The 14,461-nt window shown below is 40.4% G+C and overlaps 1 protein-coding gene across 6 annotated transcripts in view; it reads right to left on the reverse strand.

Annotated features, from left to right (window-relative positions):
* Window positions 1-14,461, reverse strand: part of sox6 (SRY-box transcription factor 6) — a 125,617-nt gene that overhangs the window by 89,420 nt on the left and 21,736 nt on the right. For 4 of the 6 annotated variants that reach the window (XM_054609640.1, XM_054609616.1, XM_054609623.1 and 1 more), the window contains exon 3: window positions 8,304-8,356. The exons of the other annotated variants lie outside the window; for them this stretch is intronic. In XM_054609640.1, the coding sequence (XP_054465615.1) occupies window positions 8,304-8,338 (35 nt within the window). In that variant the 5' untranslated portion in view covers window positions 8,339-8,356. The remainder of the gene's footprint in view (window positions 1-8,303; window positions 8,357-14,461) is intronic. 6 annotated transcript variants of the gene reach the window in all.

Consider the following 14,461-nt stretch of genomic DNA (forward strand, 5'->3'; position numbering starts at 1 on the left):
AATCTGCCCGAGATAGATTTCAATAAAAAGAGCAAACAGAATGGAAGGCAAATAGGGAGTGAAGGCCAAACAAATATTTGATAAGAAGATAGGGACTGTCTCTGAGCTGTATGACAGGCCTACCCCCCCACACACACACACACCTACACACACACACAACCCTAACCCTCAACCCCGACTGTCTATCTGCTCTCCACTGAGCTGTAGGTAGCAGATGTGTCTTTCACAGACTGTAGAGTGTGTAACCAATCTGCAAACAATAGCTGGAACTTGACAAAGGTCGTTGCACTTGCAACACACTTTTTACAGTAAATGGCAGTCAAATCTCATTGGCCATTTAGGCAGACCATGCCCTTTAGTTTTACTTTTTTTTTTCTTTTACAGACCACAGAACAGGCATTTAACATTGTACATGAGCACAGGCCATAAAGTGTGTATTTTCTGTCAGTGTCTAGGCCCATTAGTCAGCCACTTTCATGCTATGTGAGCTCCAATGTAAGCCCCTTAACAAAGTTTAAGTCACCTTTTTGACCTCTTGTTAAGCTAACAGTTGGTGTAAAGTGTTCAATCCTATGAAGGCAATAATATACATGTGCCACAGTGCCATGTGCTTAATTAGAAACAGACAGCCATGTTTCCTAATACCTGCCATTGTGACCACAGGATGTGGAGCAACAAAAGATTTTCAAAACATACCAGATTATTGCCTATGTTTTAATGCCGTTTCAAGCCATTTCAAGGAATGAAGGAATGTAGATGCTGTTTGTATACATATACGTGTGTGCAAAATAAATGGCATGCATGATGTACTAAGAATATCATAAAATACTGACTTGATTAAAAGTGATTAAAAGATTTAAAAAAATGCAGACGGAGTGACAACACAAGGATTGCAAATATCAAAACCCATACACAAGAGGGAAAGCATTCAGGAGAGCTTCAGCATTTCTGATTTTAAAGTAAAAAGGTCGCTCACATCCCCCATGTTCCCTCACTTGCTACATTTTTGTTTTTTGTGTTTTGATATTTGCATCGTTTCTTAGTTTTAAGCACACTCGTGTGTTTTTAGATGGCCACTTGTCTGTACCTTCCACTTCACTTCTACTTTGTGAAGAATGTGTCTCCTTATCCTACAAACCTTAAAAAATGTGTCAATGTGTTTTCAACAATTAAATATTTCGTAATAAATTAGTCTTCATGTGGTCTGCTTGTTTTATGTCCGTCTGCGATCGTGTTGTGTAGAGTTTGTGCAGTCTATAGACCCTCCTCTCTGGTGTCAGCAGGGCAGCTGTCCAGCATCAGCCTGGCATATCAGCTATAAATGGCAGCTACATCACTATAGCTCAGGCTAAAAATACAGGAGCCGTTTTCTTCTGTTTCCCTGTATTCTCAATTGTGTGTGAAACTAATCTAAGAAAACCCTGTAGGACAACCTTTATGTGGAAAAAAATGAGTATTGGTTTTGGACCTGTTGAAGAGCTAGCAATATGTCTATCCAGAATTTTAACAGCAAAATGCAAAAAAAATGACAGCATTAAAGACCTTTTCCTCTTTGCTTGTGAGCCAGGTTTTAGTAAAGCTCTCTTAAAGCTATCAAAAGTTTCAAAATTTCCCACAACCCTCTCCTGTGGGTGTGCCTGTAAAGTGCTTCACTCCCCTTCCTTGAAAAGCTCCAAGGGATTGCATCATGGGACGGGGTGTAAAACGATGGTAGCAACATACTGTAACATCGGGGAAATACCTCATGTTGGACTGGTCTGTGCTGAGCTGGGTGTAATGGTAGAGCTGACTGAGCCCAGTGCCAAGTGTCTACACTGGCCTGAGGGGTGTTTAGGAGCGCTAACACACACACACACACACACAGATTACAGCGTGGCTCTGTTTTAATTGAGTCTCAGCCTTTGTGGTGTCTGTTATCTCTGACTAATAGCATACATTGGCCCTCTCTCATTATCAGAGTGGGTCTTTATCAGAGACCCTTGTTTGATACAGTTAAGAGTTGATGCATTATGAACTGCACACCAAGAGTCAGCAGTGATCTGCATATTCAATAACTTCGGTAATTATATGCGCAATTCATCAGATGGGATGTGATTGCAGGGGAAGTGGAATAGAGTGGAATAGAGAGGAGCAGAGAGGTCTGATTCCTGGAGGACTAAAGTCTAATCACAAAACTAACATGATAATTGAAATCTAAATTGAAAGGCTTAGCTCTCAGGGAGAGTATGTCAGATGTGGAGTGTAGAGGCGCTAGTGAGAGGGAAAGAGAGGGAGAGAGAGAGTGGCAGGAAGAATTTAATTTAAACAGTGTGTGTACCGTGTAGTACACCAGCCACTAACAATACACACATAATAAATAGGGATGCTTCACGAATCACACCAATATTATAACAAGCTCCAAAACAAAAATGTCTCTGTAAAACAGTTTGAAGGTAAAACTTGCTGAAAGTGAGAGAGCTTTAAACAGCCAGCTAGGAGGCAATGCGGAGCACATACAAAAATAAATTTGAACAGATTTTTAAATATTTCAGTCACTTTTATGCTTATATCCAAAACCTCATAAAACTAACCACATATTTTAGAATCATTAATCATTGGGTGTTTCAGTTGAGTTATCATTACTGTAAAATGATATCTTGCATTGGTGACTTTCGGTTAGCAATTTAATTAGTAACTTTCCTAGCTTATTTCTTATATATATATATATATATATATATATATATATATATATATATATATATATATATATATCCTTAACCCACTCATAGCCTACAGAGAGTGCGTCTCATGGCTATTCAATAACGGCTCAATGATCCCCACTGTCACTACCATCCTTTTTTGCTTGAGTAGACCATGCTACGCGGCCTTTAAATTCCTGTTTTCAAGAGGTGACTGAAATACTTGCTTAACAACAGGTTAAACAGAATGGTCCTCAGCTTACATGAGAGTGTCTAATCCATTTAGCTGTTCATTTATCATTTTACGAGGCAATACTTTTTTGCACAAAATATTGCCAAGTAGTCATTTGTTTTGGTGGTCTTTCTTTCCCAAACGTTTTCTCTGGAATTTTACATAAATCCTATAACAAATTGTTTCGGATGCATCTAATCAGAGAAAATATTGTGAAGGGGCATTGCACTGAAGTCAAGCTGTCCTCCATTTCACCGGCCATTTTCACAGCTGTGCTGTCTTCACATTCACTTCTCATGTTTCGTCATTGTGAACGTGCCCCTAAAGGAAGAACTGCAGGAAAGTCCTCTGTCCCATTCTCCTCTCCTCCCCCTTTCACTGCCGTCCCTCCAGCCCACAGGATTCATATTCATCCCTCAATAACATTTAATTAGTAATGCCAAATTCATTAACCTGTACTGCTGTTACGCTGGCCTCAGCCATAAATTAGCTTAATGTGAGCAGACATATTGCAGCTGTAATAAGGGACATAAAACTCAAAGAGAAACACACACTGTTCCTCCATAGTCATGGATCATTATAACTCAGCAGTGGTTTAGAGCAGGAGCGTTCCTTTTCAGAGTAGCAGCTCTTTAGCAGCTCTTCACTATAAGCCCGTAAAACACTAAATGTTTTGGAATGTTCAAGAAAAATGTTTGAATGCTGGTTGAAATAAAGATAATATTATAGAAATGCATTACTCATGACAACCAGTATTTTCATCACCTCAATATGTTTTAATGCTTTACCTAAAATACATTCAATAGAGTGTTCAATGACGGTCAAATAGAGGTTAAAAATGTTATTATGCAGTGGTTAGTGCATGCCATGAGTGTATACGTTAATAATTATGTTGTTGTTTTTAAGATTCATGGAAGAGTTAATGTTGTTTCCAACCGAGCTGAGGTGCCAGACACAAATGCAGAATTGGTTGTATCAGTAAAAAGAGATGCAAGAGACAATTCCAACAGCTTCTGACAGCTCCGTCTAATTGGCCCAACTCTGTTTATGTATTTTAATCAGCTGAGGGAATGTGTACATTTTGGCTGTGGGGCATGTTACCCGCTTTATCACAAGCAGACATATTACTAGCAGCCATTTCTGTCAATCTTTGTTTTCTTTTAAAATCTTTAAAATGGACAAACTTTAGGTTTTGTTTCTTGGCCAGACAAACAGATTCAGGAAACAACCTGCTATTGTAAAACTCTGGGACGACCTCCACTGTCCTAGGATTACACGTTGACCTTTCTGCTCCTCTATCCCCCAGTGATCTCGCCTAACAACTTGCACCAAACAGCCTATTAGGCCTGGACCCCACTTTGTTGTTAAAAAAAAGGGTCTTGTCCTTTCAGAACACTCACTTCCTCGCTTTCTGTTTTTTCAAGCATAGGTGGCGGAGGAACACAAGTTCATTGTTCCCTCGCAGATGGAAGTTGGAGTTACCAGGGTAACAGCTCTAATCCTCCTTTTTTACCACTTTTTTCATATTAACAGTCTATCGAGTGCTACCTTTTAAGTCACAGGCAAGAGCGCTAGCTCACTTTTAATTAGCTATGATTCTGTTTGCCAGGAGACAGCATGATGAGCTAATCGAAATTTACGAAATAATGACGTACTGCAAGCGGCTACTTCTTTATCCTGAGGCCTGCTCCAAGAATAACAATAATGAGGCCATTATCGAGGATTGCACTTTAAAACGCTGCCCTGCCACCAAAACAGAGAACGTAATTGTTCTGGTGTTTTCCGTACAATCAACAACCCATTGTTGATGACTTGAGAACTAAGGGAGCAAAGAATGGGTGCCATAATGATTGGTCTGTGCTGCCATGAAGATCCTGCACAAAGTGTCTACTGAGGAAGGACCTCGATAGACTACTGATTTGGTTGTAAGGGCTCTGGATGAAGACAACTGTCTGGCTTTGTAAAAAAAAAAAGTCCTTTTTGCTTTTTGTCTGTCTTGCCGCTCAAATAGCCCCCAAGCCGCATTAGAGAAGAACCATTCACACGGTGAAAGGCTGGGAGTCACACAGACTCATGTGAAGGGGCCACATAGTTGTTGGAGAGAATGGCCATTTATATAACCTCCCGCCATTTCAGAGAAAATATAACTGATCTCTAGCAGAAGATAATAAAAGGTGTGTTTGTTATCTACAAGAAGACTAGGAGGTGTCCGCAGAAGAATAATGTATGTATTAACATTTGACCAGTGCTTTTCTATACATATATTTAAAAAGTCAGTTCACTAATCATGTATGTCAAACGAGCTTTATCTAACATGTCAAGATGACTCAATTAGATAATTGCATATCCATGCTCCAAAACTAACTGCATTACAAATGCAGCCCAGCCATTTGGAAATTAAAATATCCCAAAGAGAGAAGATTATGATAAATAGAAGCGGGAAATAAAATATTTTGGGCAAAAAGGTCCACATTTAAACGTAGTGAGTGAGAGCTCAGCGGGTTTTACAAACACGGTGCTGCACCTATTAGCTGTGCTCCATTGTAAAGGAGAGAGAGAGAGAGACAGAGAGAGAGGGCAGTAGGAATGCTAAGTGGGCCCCTTAGCCTAGTCAACCTTCAGTGGGTTTCATTTATCTTCATCTTGTTAGACTAAATTAATTAACAATCTCAATGTTACACACTTTCTCCTTTCATTACATCAAATAATGGCAGAAATGTAGGGGGAGGTCCTGCCCACTGGGAGTAGAGAGACTGAAGACATCTCTTTTTCTCTCTCTCTCTCTCTTCCTGTGCTTATCTCTCTGTTCACATCTCTGTATTCTGCCTCTCTTCCTTCCCCTTTCTCCCTCATTTGCTCAGTCTCTTTGAATACACAAACAAAAACCTGTTAAATGTCTTCCATAAACATATAAAAAATTGATCTAAAATGAAAACACATCTCTTCAACAAAGAGAAAAATTGTGAGGCTTACAGTAACACAAGCACGCATAGCTGTCTGTTAAAGACACTGCACGTTGTATACTGTAGTTCAGAGAACTTTTGCTTTAGTTTCATATAATGGGAATTTTAACTAGACTGTTCTTATTATAAGACAGTACAAAGGCTTTGACATGTACGTAAAATATGGGTTTTAGACTTGTCCCCATCACATCTTTAGAGTTTGATCTATTTTTCACAGCGACCATGTATAACCTCTTTTACGGCTATTATAACTTCACGGTATGTATGACTCAAAACCAAACTTGTGACTCATTACAATAATGAAAGGCCCATCCGGGGTGCTACTGAGATATGACATACAGTATAACAAGTCAATAACATCTGCACATTGGAGCAGAAATGTACGAGCATGTTCAAGAAGCCCCCTCTGACCTAATTCAGCTGCTTGGGAAAAGATACTGGGATTCTTCACTGGAGGAATGTCTTAACTGACACATCCATCCACCCCTGTTTCTATCCTTTTCTCCCCTTTCACCCCTACCCCCACCCCACAGCCCACTCCAGGACACAAGTCTTATCCAAGCAAAAGGGCTAACCCTGAAGCAAAGCCTGCCTTTAATCTTGGCCTGATTGTTGAGGCCTCCAATCTCCAGCCAGTGTGCGTGATATCTTTCTACTGGCGCTTCTCCTTTAATTAAAACAGACATTGACAGAAGGATGTGGATTAACAGCGCAATAACGTGTTTACTTAGAATAATCACGGTGTTTCCTCACAGCTATGAGAACAAAAGGAAATTGGTGAGAAACAGCCAAGGTCAAAGGTCAAGTTTCTTTCTTTTTTCTTTTGTAAAAGAGAGATTGGATGCAGAAATGTTCCCGGTGAACTTGAAATATGCTTCTGTCAGAACTCTTACATTGAAGCATACAGTGTACAGTACATATTTAGTGCAGTTTGTTATCCACCAAACTGGTTTTGACAGGTGCTGAGACTTAAACGCTGCCATCCACTTTGTACCATTACAAAAAAGCGGAAATGAGCACAGGCAGTGTGCTCTCAAAAATGTAACATGCTGTATGCCTGAATAACTTCTGCCAAACCTAGCAGATATACCACACCAAAATAAATTGGTGCCAAAACAAGAAACCTAAATCAGATACTGTACATTTCCGCATGACATCTTTTTCTGTTTACTGCATCAAGGTATTTATGAATGCATACTAAATATATGTCATTTATATGCAATTAAATAATTGCTCCTCAATTTGTTAAAAATAATAAAGTTACCCAAAAAGCTGTTTTAGTGAACAGTCATAAATGCATGAAAAAAATAAACCCTGTGAGTAGAATTCATACAGTGTAATTCTGCAGGATTAACTGCACAATTGGTCGCAATTTAAATTCTGTTAGAACTGAGAGCTCAACCTGCTTTTTTCAGAAGCTTATGAATGTGGGTCTCAATCTTACTTTTAGTATGATTTTAAATGATTGAATTCTATAATAAATAACATAAATTTAAATGCATGACAGATTTTCCTATTGAATTCCTCAAGGACATTTTGACTAGCGAGAGTAATGGTATCAAATTGTCCTTTCTTTTTAAAATGCCTCCGACAGTTCTGAGAGAGAAAAAAATGCTGTTAATTTAATCAAATAAGTGACCTTTTGAAAAAGAAATCAAAGAGGATTCATTAGCTTTAGTAAAGTTTGGCTGACAGCAGCTTTGAAAGGCAGATGCTGCTGCTGTGGCTTCTAATGAGCCAACCCTAATTAGGGAGCAACACTGGAGCCTAGAGAAGGTAGCTGACTAGGAAAGGAGCCAATGGTAAATACACTCTCTTATTTACTTCCTCTGTGTGTAATGACAGCACAAATTTTTAATTAGAATCACAGGAAGGGTAAAGACAAAAAATGTAAATCTTTATGGTGGGTTGAATACAAACAGGGAACACAACAGGAAGCAACAGAACATCACAAGACAGATATTCCAGCGACTGCCTCAGTCCAATATCCCTGATTAGGGTGGTTGGTAAGGAGGGGCAGATGGGGAGAGGGGTCAGACAAAAGCATGCAGAGTAAAGACACAGAAAGCCTGATGTGCAGGTCCTTTAAGGCGTGAAAGGGAGAGGAAGGAGAACACGGGGGGACAGATCATCTACATGTGTCCCTTAACTTGTAGATGTGTGTTTTCTGGAGACTATCAGGGTGAGCATGGCAGTCAGCCACACACTGAATTATCACAATCATAACACACAGCTTGGGTAAATATGTAAGAAGCCATGTTTGACATTGTTCAAATATACAGACACATGCACATACACCCAAACATGTGCACGCACACACAGAACAAAGTCTACAGCTAACAGTGTGTCAGAAGGCATAACCACCGTTAGCCCGCTACCACTCCTGCCCGACCTATGATCCTAAATGGCAACAACGGAAATGAAACTAACCTCAGTAAAAAGCTGCTACGAAGAAAGCCCTCCATGTCAGCGTGTTGGGGGTTCTGGCAGGAGAAATCACAAAGAACCATTTTCACTATGAAATGAGTGATAATCAAGAAGAAGGACAAAAAGGAGAGAGAGAGAGAAAGAAAGAAAGAGAAAAAGAAAGAAAGAAAAACACAGAGAGCATACATCTTCCTATAATAAAGCCTGTCTTTAATTAAAGCAGAAATATGGCTACAAACCCATCCTCCCTTTTTATGAACTGACATCATTAATTATACTCTTTCCATCGAGGGAGTGGATTTGCATACAACATCGGTTTGCACTGAGAGCCTGATGATATGTTTGCATCAAATAAACTCTGCCTACTGATCTCTATACAGTCTTTTTCCACAGCTGTGTGCAGATATATACATGGACATCCAGCACTGTGACCACAGATCCCAGAGCAGCCTCGGTCTGTTCAGAGTAGCTAACGGTGGTCCAGCTGCAGCCCATGTGTGGCGAGGGTGCTGTGGCTTCTGGAAGCCCTGCCGCAAGAGGACCCAAGCTGGGACTTACGGCGTCAATGAGGCAAAAGGATGTGGTCATGATGTCACCACTTGTAGGGGTTGTTCAGAAGCATTACCCACACAATTTTTGCGACAGATGGCTAAAAATGACTTACAACAGGTTTTCATTAGCCTATGTTATTGGTCTGTATAATATGTACTTTTATTGTGTTAAGAAATGATTAGGACTTCCATGTGCTAAATTTTAAGCGGTAAAAATGAGCAGTGATACCAACAGATTTGTGAGTGAAACCTTTGTCAGTGGTTGAAAATGAAATGTCTCTGAAAATCTCACAACTAGCCTTATACTACTGAAATATTGCAAGGATATGTTGAAAAAGAAATTGTAAGCATTATGACATTTAATTGCAATTCCACCATCCTATCATTCAATTCCATAACTTAAGAAAAGCTTGAGAGATGGCAGATCAAAGTTGCTGCAGTTAAAAAAAAAAAATACTCTTATTCTGAATTTACAACAATTTCTCATGCGTATTATCATGAATCACACAAAAACGCAACAGCTGATGACATCTCAGTTCTTAACTAGCTTAAGTTTTTAGTGACATGGGTTTAATATTTGGCATTTTCTCTTCTTGCTGCTGTGGCTTATAAGACAAAGCCTCTGAGAGAAAGGAAAGAATCAGCTGGGCCCAAGGACACAGTGCCTTTCAGTCTGGCCAGCACTTAGCAAGGCAGTGGATCCACAAGACCCAGAGGGCTCAGCCGAGACTTTTCTCACAATAAGGTGTCTGGGGAGGCGGGAGTGGCATAGCTAGGGGCGCTGCAGCTCTGCTCTTTTCTCCACTCAGCTGGGCCCAGTGCACATAATACCATCACCACGCCACAGCACACCAAGTCAGTGACAACGTGAGAAAACAACCGTCAAACAGTGCAGAGCAGATCAAGCGTGTCTCCTCACTTCTCTGAGTGCAAAAAGCACACACAAACTCTAAAGCAGGCGCGCATCGACTAAAACAAATACCAACACAAATGTGAATTTGCGCCGACCTAACAGCAGATGCAAACAAATTCTAGTACACATTGTAAACCAGTAATTAGGTTTAGGAATAGAAACAATATGAAGTTAGATGCAGAAACTTATAGTTTCAGGATTAACACAGCACTCTGTTTTATTTTCAGAATTTGGGTTTATCTATTTTACTGGTAGCTGAATTCCCCTGCAGACTTGCCAAAACCTTAAAAGCAGCAGAGAAAGTGAAATAGATTAGGCTATGCTCTGTTTCTATCTTTATCTTTGGTCTCATTCCATAACCCTTGTTCTTTCACTCTCCGTGTGCTTGTGTTTCCTCAGCTGTGCCTGCTGTCTACAGTCCCATTTTGGTCGGAGACAACTGAACATAGCCTATGGAAGCAAAGGTGCGGTTTGGAGAGTAAATTACCAAACTCAGGAAAAAGTGACTGAGCCACATTGTATTTGCTCCTCTCCGAACACACACACACACATAAAAAAAAAAATAGAAAAAAAAATAGAAGAATGTCTTTAAATCGAGGCTAGGCCACAATTCAAGGGCAGGCTTTTTGGTTAAGGAGAAGCAGTGAGGATAGACATCAATAAGCGGACCTGGACCAGTCTGAGCAGCACAGCAGCCCTTTCGAAGAATGAGCCTCTGCCAAAAGCTGCCTCTGCCTAACCAAGTCTCCCACCATCTGCAACAAATGTGCTCTATTAAAGCAGTACCATATGGACAACAAGCTAGCTATTAACACGGCTTCAGCGCGACCCCATAACCTAGCCCAGATTTCAAACTTCCAGTCAAATTGACTGCTGATTTAATGCACCGCCAGCAGCCATGTGGGTCTTGGCACGAGACCGCACTCTCAGCCTTCAGTCATTAACAGGCTCACGTAGTGCGTGGCGCACTGCAAGGCACAGAAGTTAGCTACACAGATCCTACCAGCTACATCCCAGGTTACTTGTTATAGCCCGAAACCAAACCCATATGAGAAAACATTGCAATATCCAAAGAGGAGGCTACTGAGAGCAAAAGTCTGCACTGATCCAGGGACCCCTTAAGACAAGTAAGCCAAGGCTCAAAACTCACTATTGTGCAGAGTGGAAACAAGCTTATGAAGCAGATCTACCCACAGAGTGGCAGCCTAACTGGTGGCTTATGTCTCAGTTCTTCCACAGTGATGGAGAGTGCATTTGCTCCCTCTGCATGGATCCAAAATGGCAGTGATTAACCCTGCAGGGTGTGAGGGAGGGGGGGGGCACTTTAATCCCTGTGGACCGGGCGGCCATGTTGGTTCCTCTCCCCTCTCTGAGTCATGGGGGACCCACCCACCGTTCACAAAGCCATGCTCTCTTCTCCTCAAACATGACGCCATGGCTATGAGCCCTCTGCTGTACGACGCAGAGACACACACACACACACACACACACACACACACACACACACACACACACACACACCAAATCAATTAGAGTCCTATGGTTTTAACCTGACTCCAAAGTTCAGTACATTTTGTTTGTTTATCTTTTCTCCTCCTGTCTCAGCTGCTTATATACTGTACATAATTGGAGTTGAAGCATGAATGCATACAGAGCTTTTGACCTACAGAGACTAAGTCTTGGCAAAAGTCTGAATAGAATTTTACATTTAGATTTCAACCATTTTCAGTATTAACTAATTTTAGTATGATATATTTTTTTACAGATTTAAAGTTCACTTTGGATCATTTATTTCTTTTAAAATATTTAACTCTTGAATAAGAAACACAAGATAATTGTTCCACAACGTCTCTGCCAATAGGGTCCCTATGCAAATTGAAGTGATAAGCTAAAGACTGCCTGATGACAGTCTAATTAAATAAGCCTTTCGATGCTCTCAGTGGAGCATTGGGATGTGTGAAAAGGTACTGTTGGTTCAAGAGGGGGGAAATCCAGAGAGGAAAAAAAAGCTGTCCAAGCAATCCCAATATCCTGCTGCGTCCCAGCAGACGGCTTTACGCCATCTCAACACCCAGTCACAGAAAAATATGGTGATACCTGGTCCAGTACTTGTCCACACGTACTTGACATATTTGCATTTATACAGTGTACTACCCACACATGCACACACACAGACACACCTTATGTTACCTTTACTAATGGCAATAGTGTCCCATTGACCCCCTCACCGCACACACACACCTAGAAAGCGCGCGCACACACCCACACCTCAGTCAGAGCTGCCAGATGAGTAGCGAATTAATTTCTGTGAGCCACTCCAACATTAGGAAGGTGTGTTGAAAGGTGTCTGCTCATGTTTCAAATTAAACGCGCTGCTGGTCAGCATTAGCACCTCGCCACCCGTCGGCAACTGACACTTAGGGGGATGGGGGGGATGGGAGGAAGGAGGGGAGCCCATCCGCCGTTCACACTGGAATAATTAGAACATGTCAGGAAGAATTAATTTCCTCATTTTTCAAAAGGATACACAGAAATTACCATGTTATTATATGACAGGGTCCCTGGGAGGATTGGATTAAATTTGATTTCTTGCGCAGCCCACACAACAAATTAAAGTCATAAATAAGATGGAAAGAAGCGGGGCACAGAGCATATGTTTATGGCAATGAGTGAAGCCAAGGGACCAGAAACAACTATCTTCATTTCATTTTATTTAAATCAGGCCGACACCGTGTGTCTGAATGACAGCAGTTGCTAATGGTTCGAGATTAGAGGCTTCTTGATATTAACACAGAGATCAAACAAATTTGACTAAAAGGCAATGGAACGTACAGTGTGTATGCTACTAGATAAGCCCTCTCTGCAGAATGACCGGCTATTGCTTGATATAGGTCTTAACACAACAAAACATTGTGGATTTATATTTTTTTCCGACTCGCACATTCATCTTGTCTTTTATATGTATATATTTATAATATCACACGCTTGTTTGAGAGTTGTAAGAAACAACCTTCCACCTTGTCCAAGTCAATCAAACCCCATTCATTTTGCAGTCAACACTTAACAGAAGTTAAAGGCTGAATTAGCTACAAAGAATGTCATACCGGCAGACAAATGACTCAAATGCCTCAAATAGAACAATAGAACAATTTCCCAGAGAAAATAAAACTACCAGAAAGGAAAAATCTAAGCTTCTAAAAAGAGGATAAAGAAAAATGAAATTAGATTTTCCAATATAAATTAAATATATCCCAATTTAAACATATTCAGCTGACCCAATCTAACAACACAATACTGGACAGCATATCTCTTCATGGGACTCAGATTAGACTTGTAAGATTGCAGTTACTATTTAATACTGGCTTGCCTGGGAAGAGTTTTTCAACTCTTTCAAAATGGGCCGTCATTACAGTCTAGCACTCCCCTGGGCACCACAAACTTTAAATAATTTGCGAATCAATTAACTGGCTACTCTGAACGCAACAGGGATTTCACACTCCAGGGTCGTGGTGCATTATCAGTTGGAGACGATTCATGGCGTTTTGGGAGAAAAGTTCATGGTTGAAATCATTAATTCATTTTACCGGACTTTTAGTTATGCATTACTTTCCACAGCTGGGGTAGCAAGAAGATTAATGGCATGTTCTTTAGTCCTGTTTTCTGCCGTATATAGCTACTAGGTGAAACTCTGTCCTACGGTACAAGGGAACATACCTTGAGAAGCAGGACAGCAGCCAAGTCCATATTAGGTTTTTATTCTTATGAGAATGAAAGAGTCCATCAAACCTTCAAATAATAATAATAATAATAATAATAATAAACTCAGAGGTAGGCTCATTTTCATGTGGTTAAATATAGACCGTACTTAATCACCCACTGTAAAGAGAGCCCAGACAATAACCCACCTAATCAAATTGCCAACACTAAAAGCATATCAGGCCTTTCGAAAACGTGGTCATCCATGAGTAATACAAGCTTTTTATTGAATGCAGAGTTTAGAATGATTAATAAAGTTCACGTGGTTTTTCCACATTCTTGCCAGGTAATGACATGTGCAACAATCAGTCTTCCAAATTCGCACTGGGATCCGCTAAAGTAATTGAGGCTGATGAAATGAAAATCTTTGTTAAGCAGTCTTTGTCAAGCGATCTCTGCTCAGCAACATATTGACCATAATCACTGCAGGGTCAGCGGGCTGAAGAAGCCCATTTGATAAATAATAGATGAAGAGTAACCATTCAAAGGATATTCATTTTCATTTTATGGTGAAGTGCTGTTTATTTAATTCCTGACAAAATTTCTCCCACACATCCTCCCCTTGAGTGGTGCCATCGATAGTGGGCTGAGAGCTGTGAGACCATGAGGCCATTGCTTATTAGATAAATGGGACACACTAACAAAGAGTGTATATGTCCTCTTCAGATGGTCTAGCATATTCTCAGGTGTTTCCAAATTAGATTTCAGGCGTGTAATTAAACTTGTTCTATAAGCGATGCAGACACAAACTAAATTACTTCCTCTCATGTTTTGCGATTAATTAAACCTGTAGGTCAACGGATCTGCATTTCGGATCGTATGAGGATCCAACTGATGGCAATGAATGCTAGCCCTTGCGGTATTTTCATTTATAAGAAATACTGACAGATGCCGTATAACATTACCATGACTTAATAAGAACTAACTTAACTATGGAGTCT

Source organism: Anoplopoma fimbria, chromosome 2 (genome assembly GCF_027596085.1).
Source record: "Anoplopoma fimbria isolate UVic2021 breed Golden Eagle Sablefish chromosome 2, Afim_UVic_2022, whole genome shotgun sequence".
NCBI classification, from domain to species: domain Eukaryota; kingdom Metazoa; phylum Chordata; class Actinopteri; order Perciformes; family Anoplopomatidae; genus Anoplopoma; species Anoplopoma fimbria.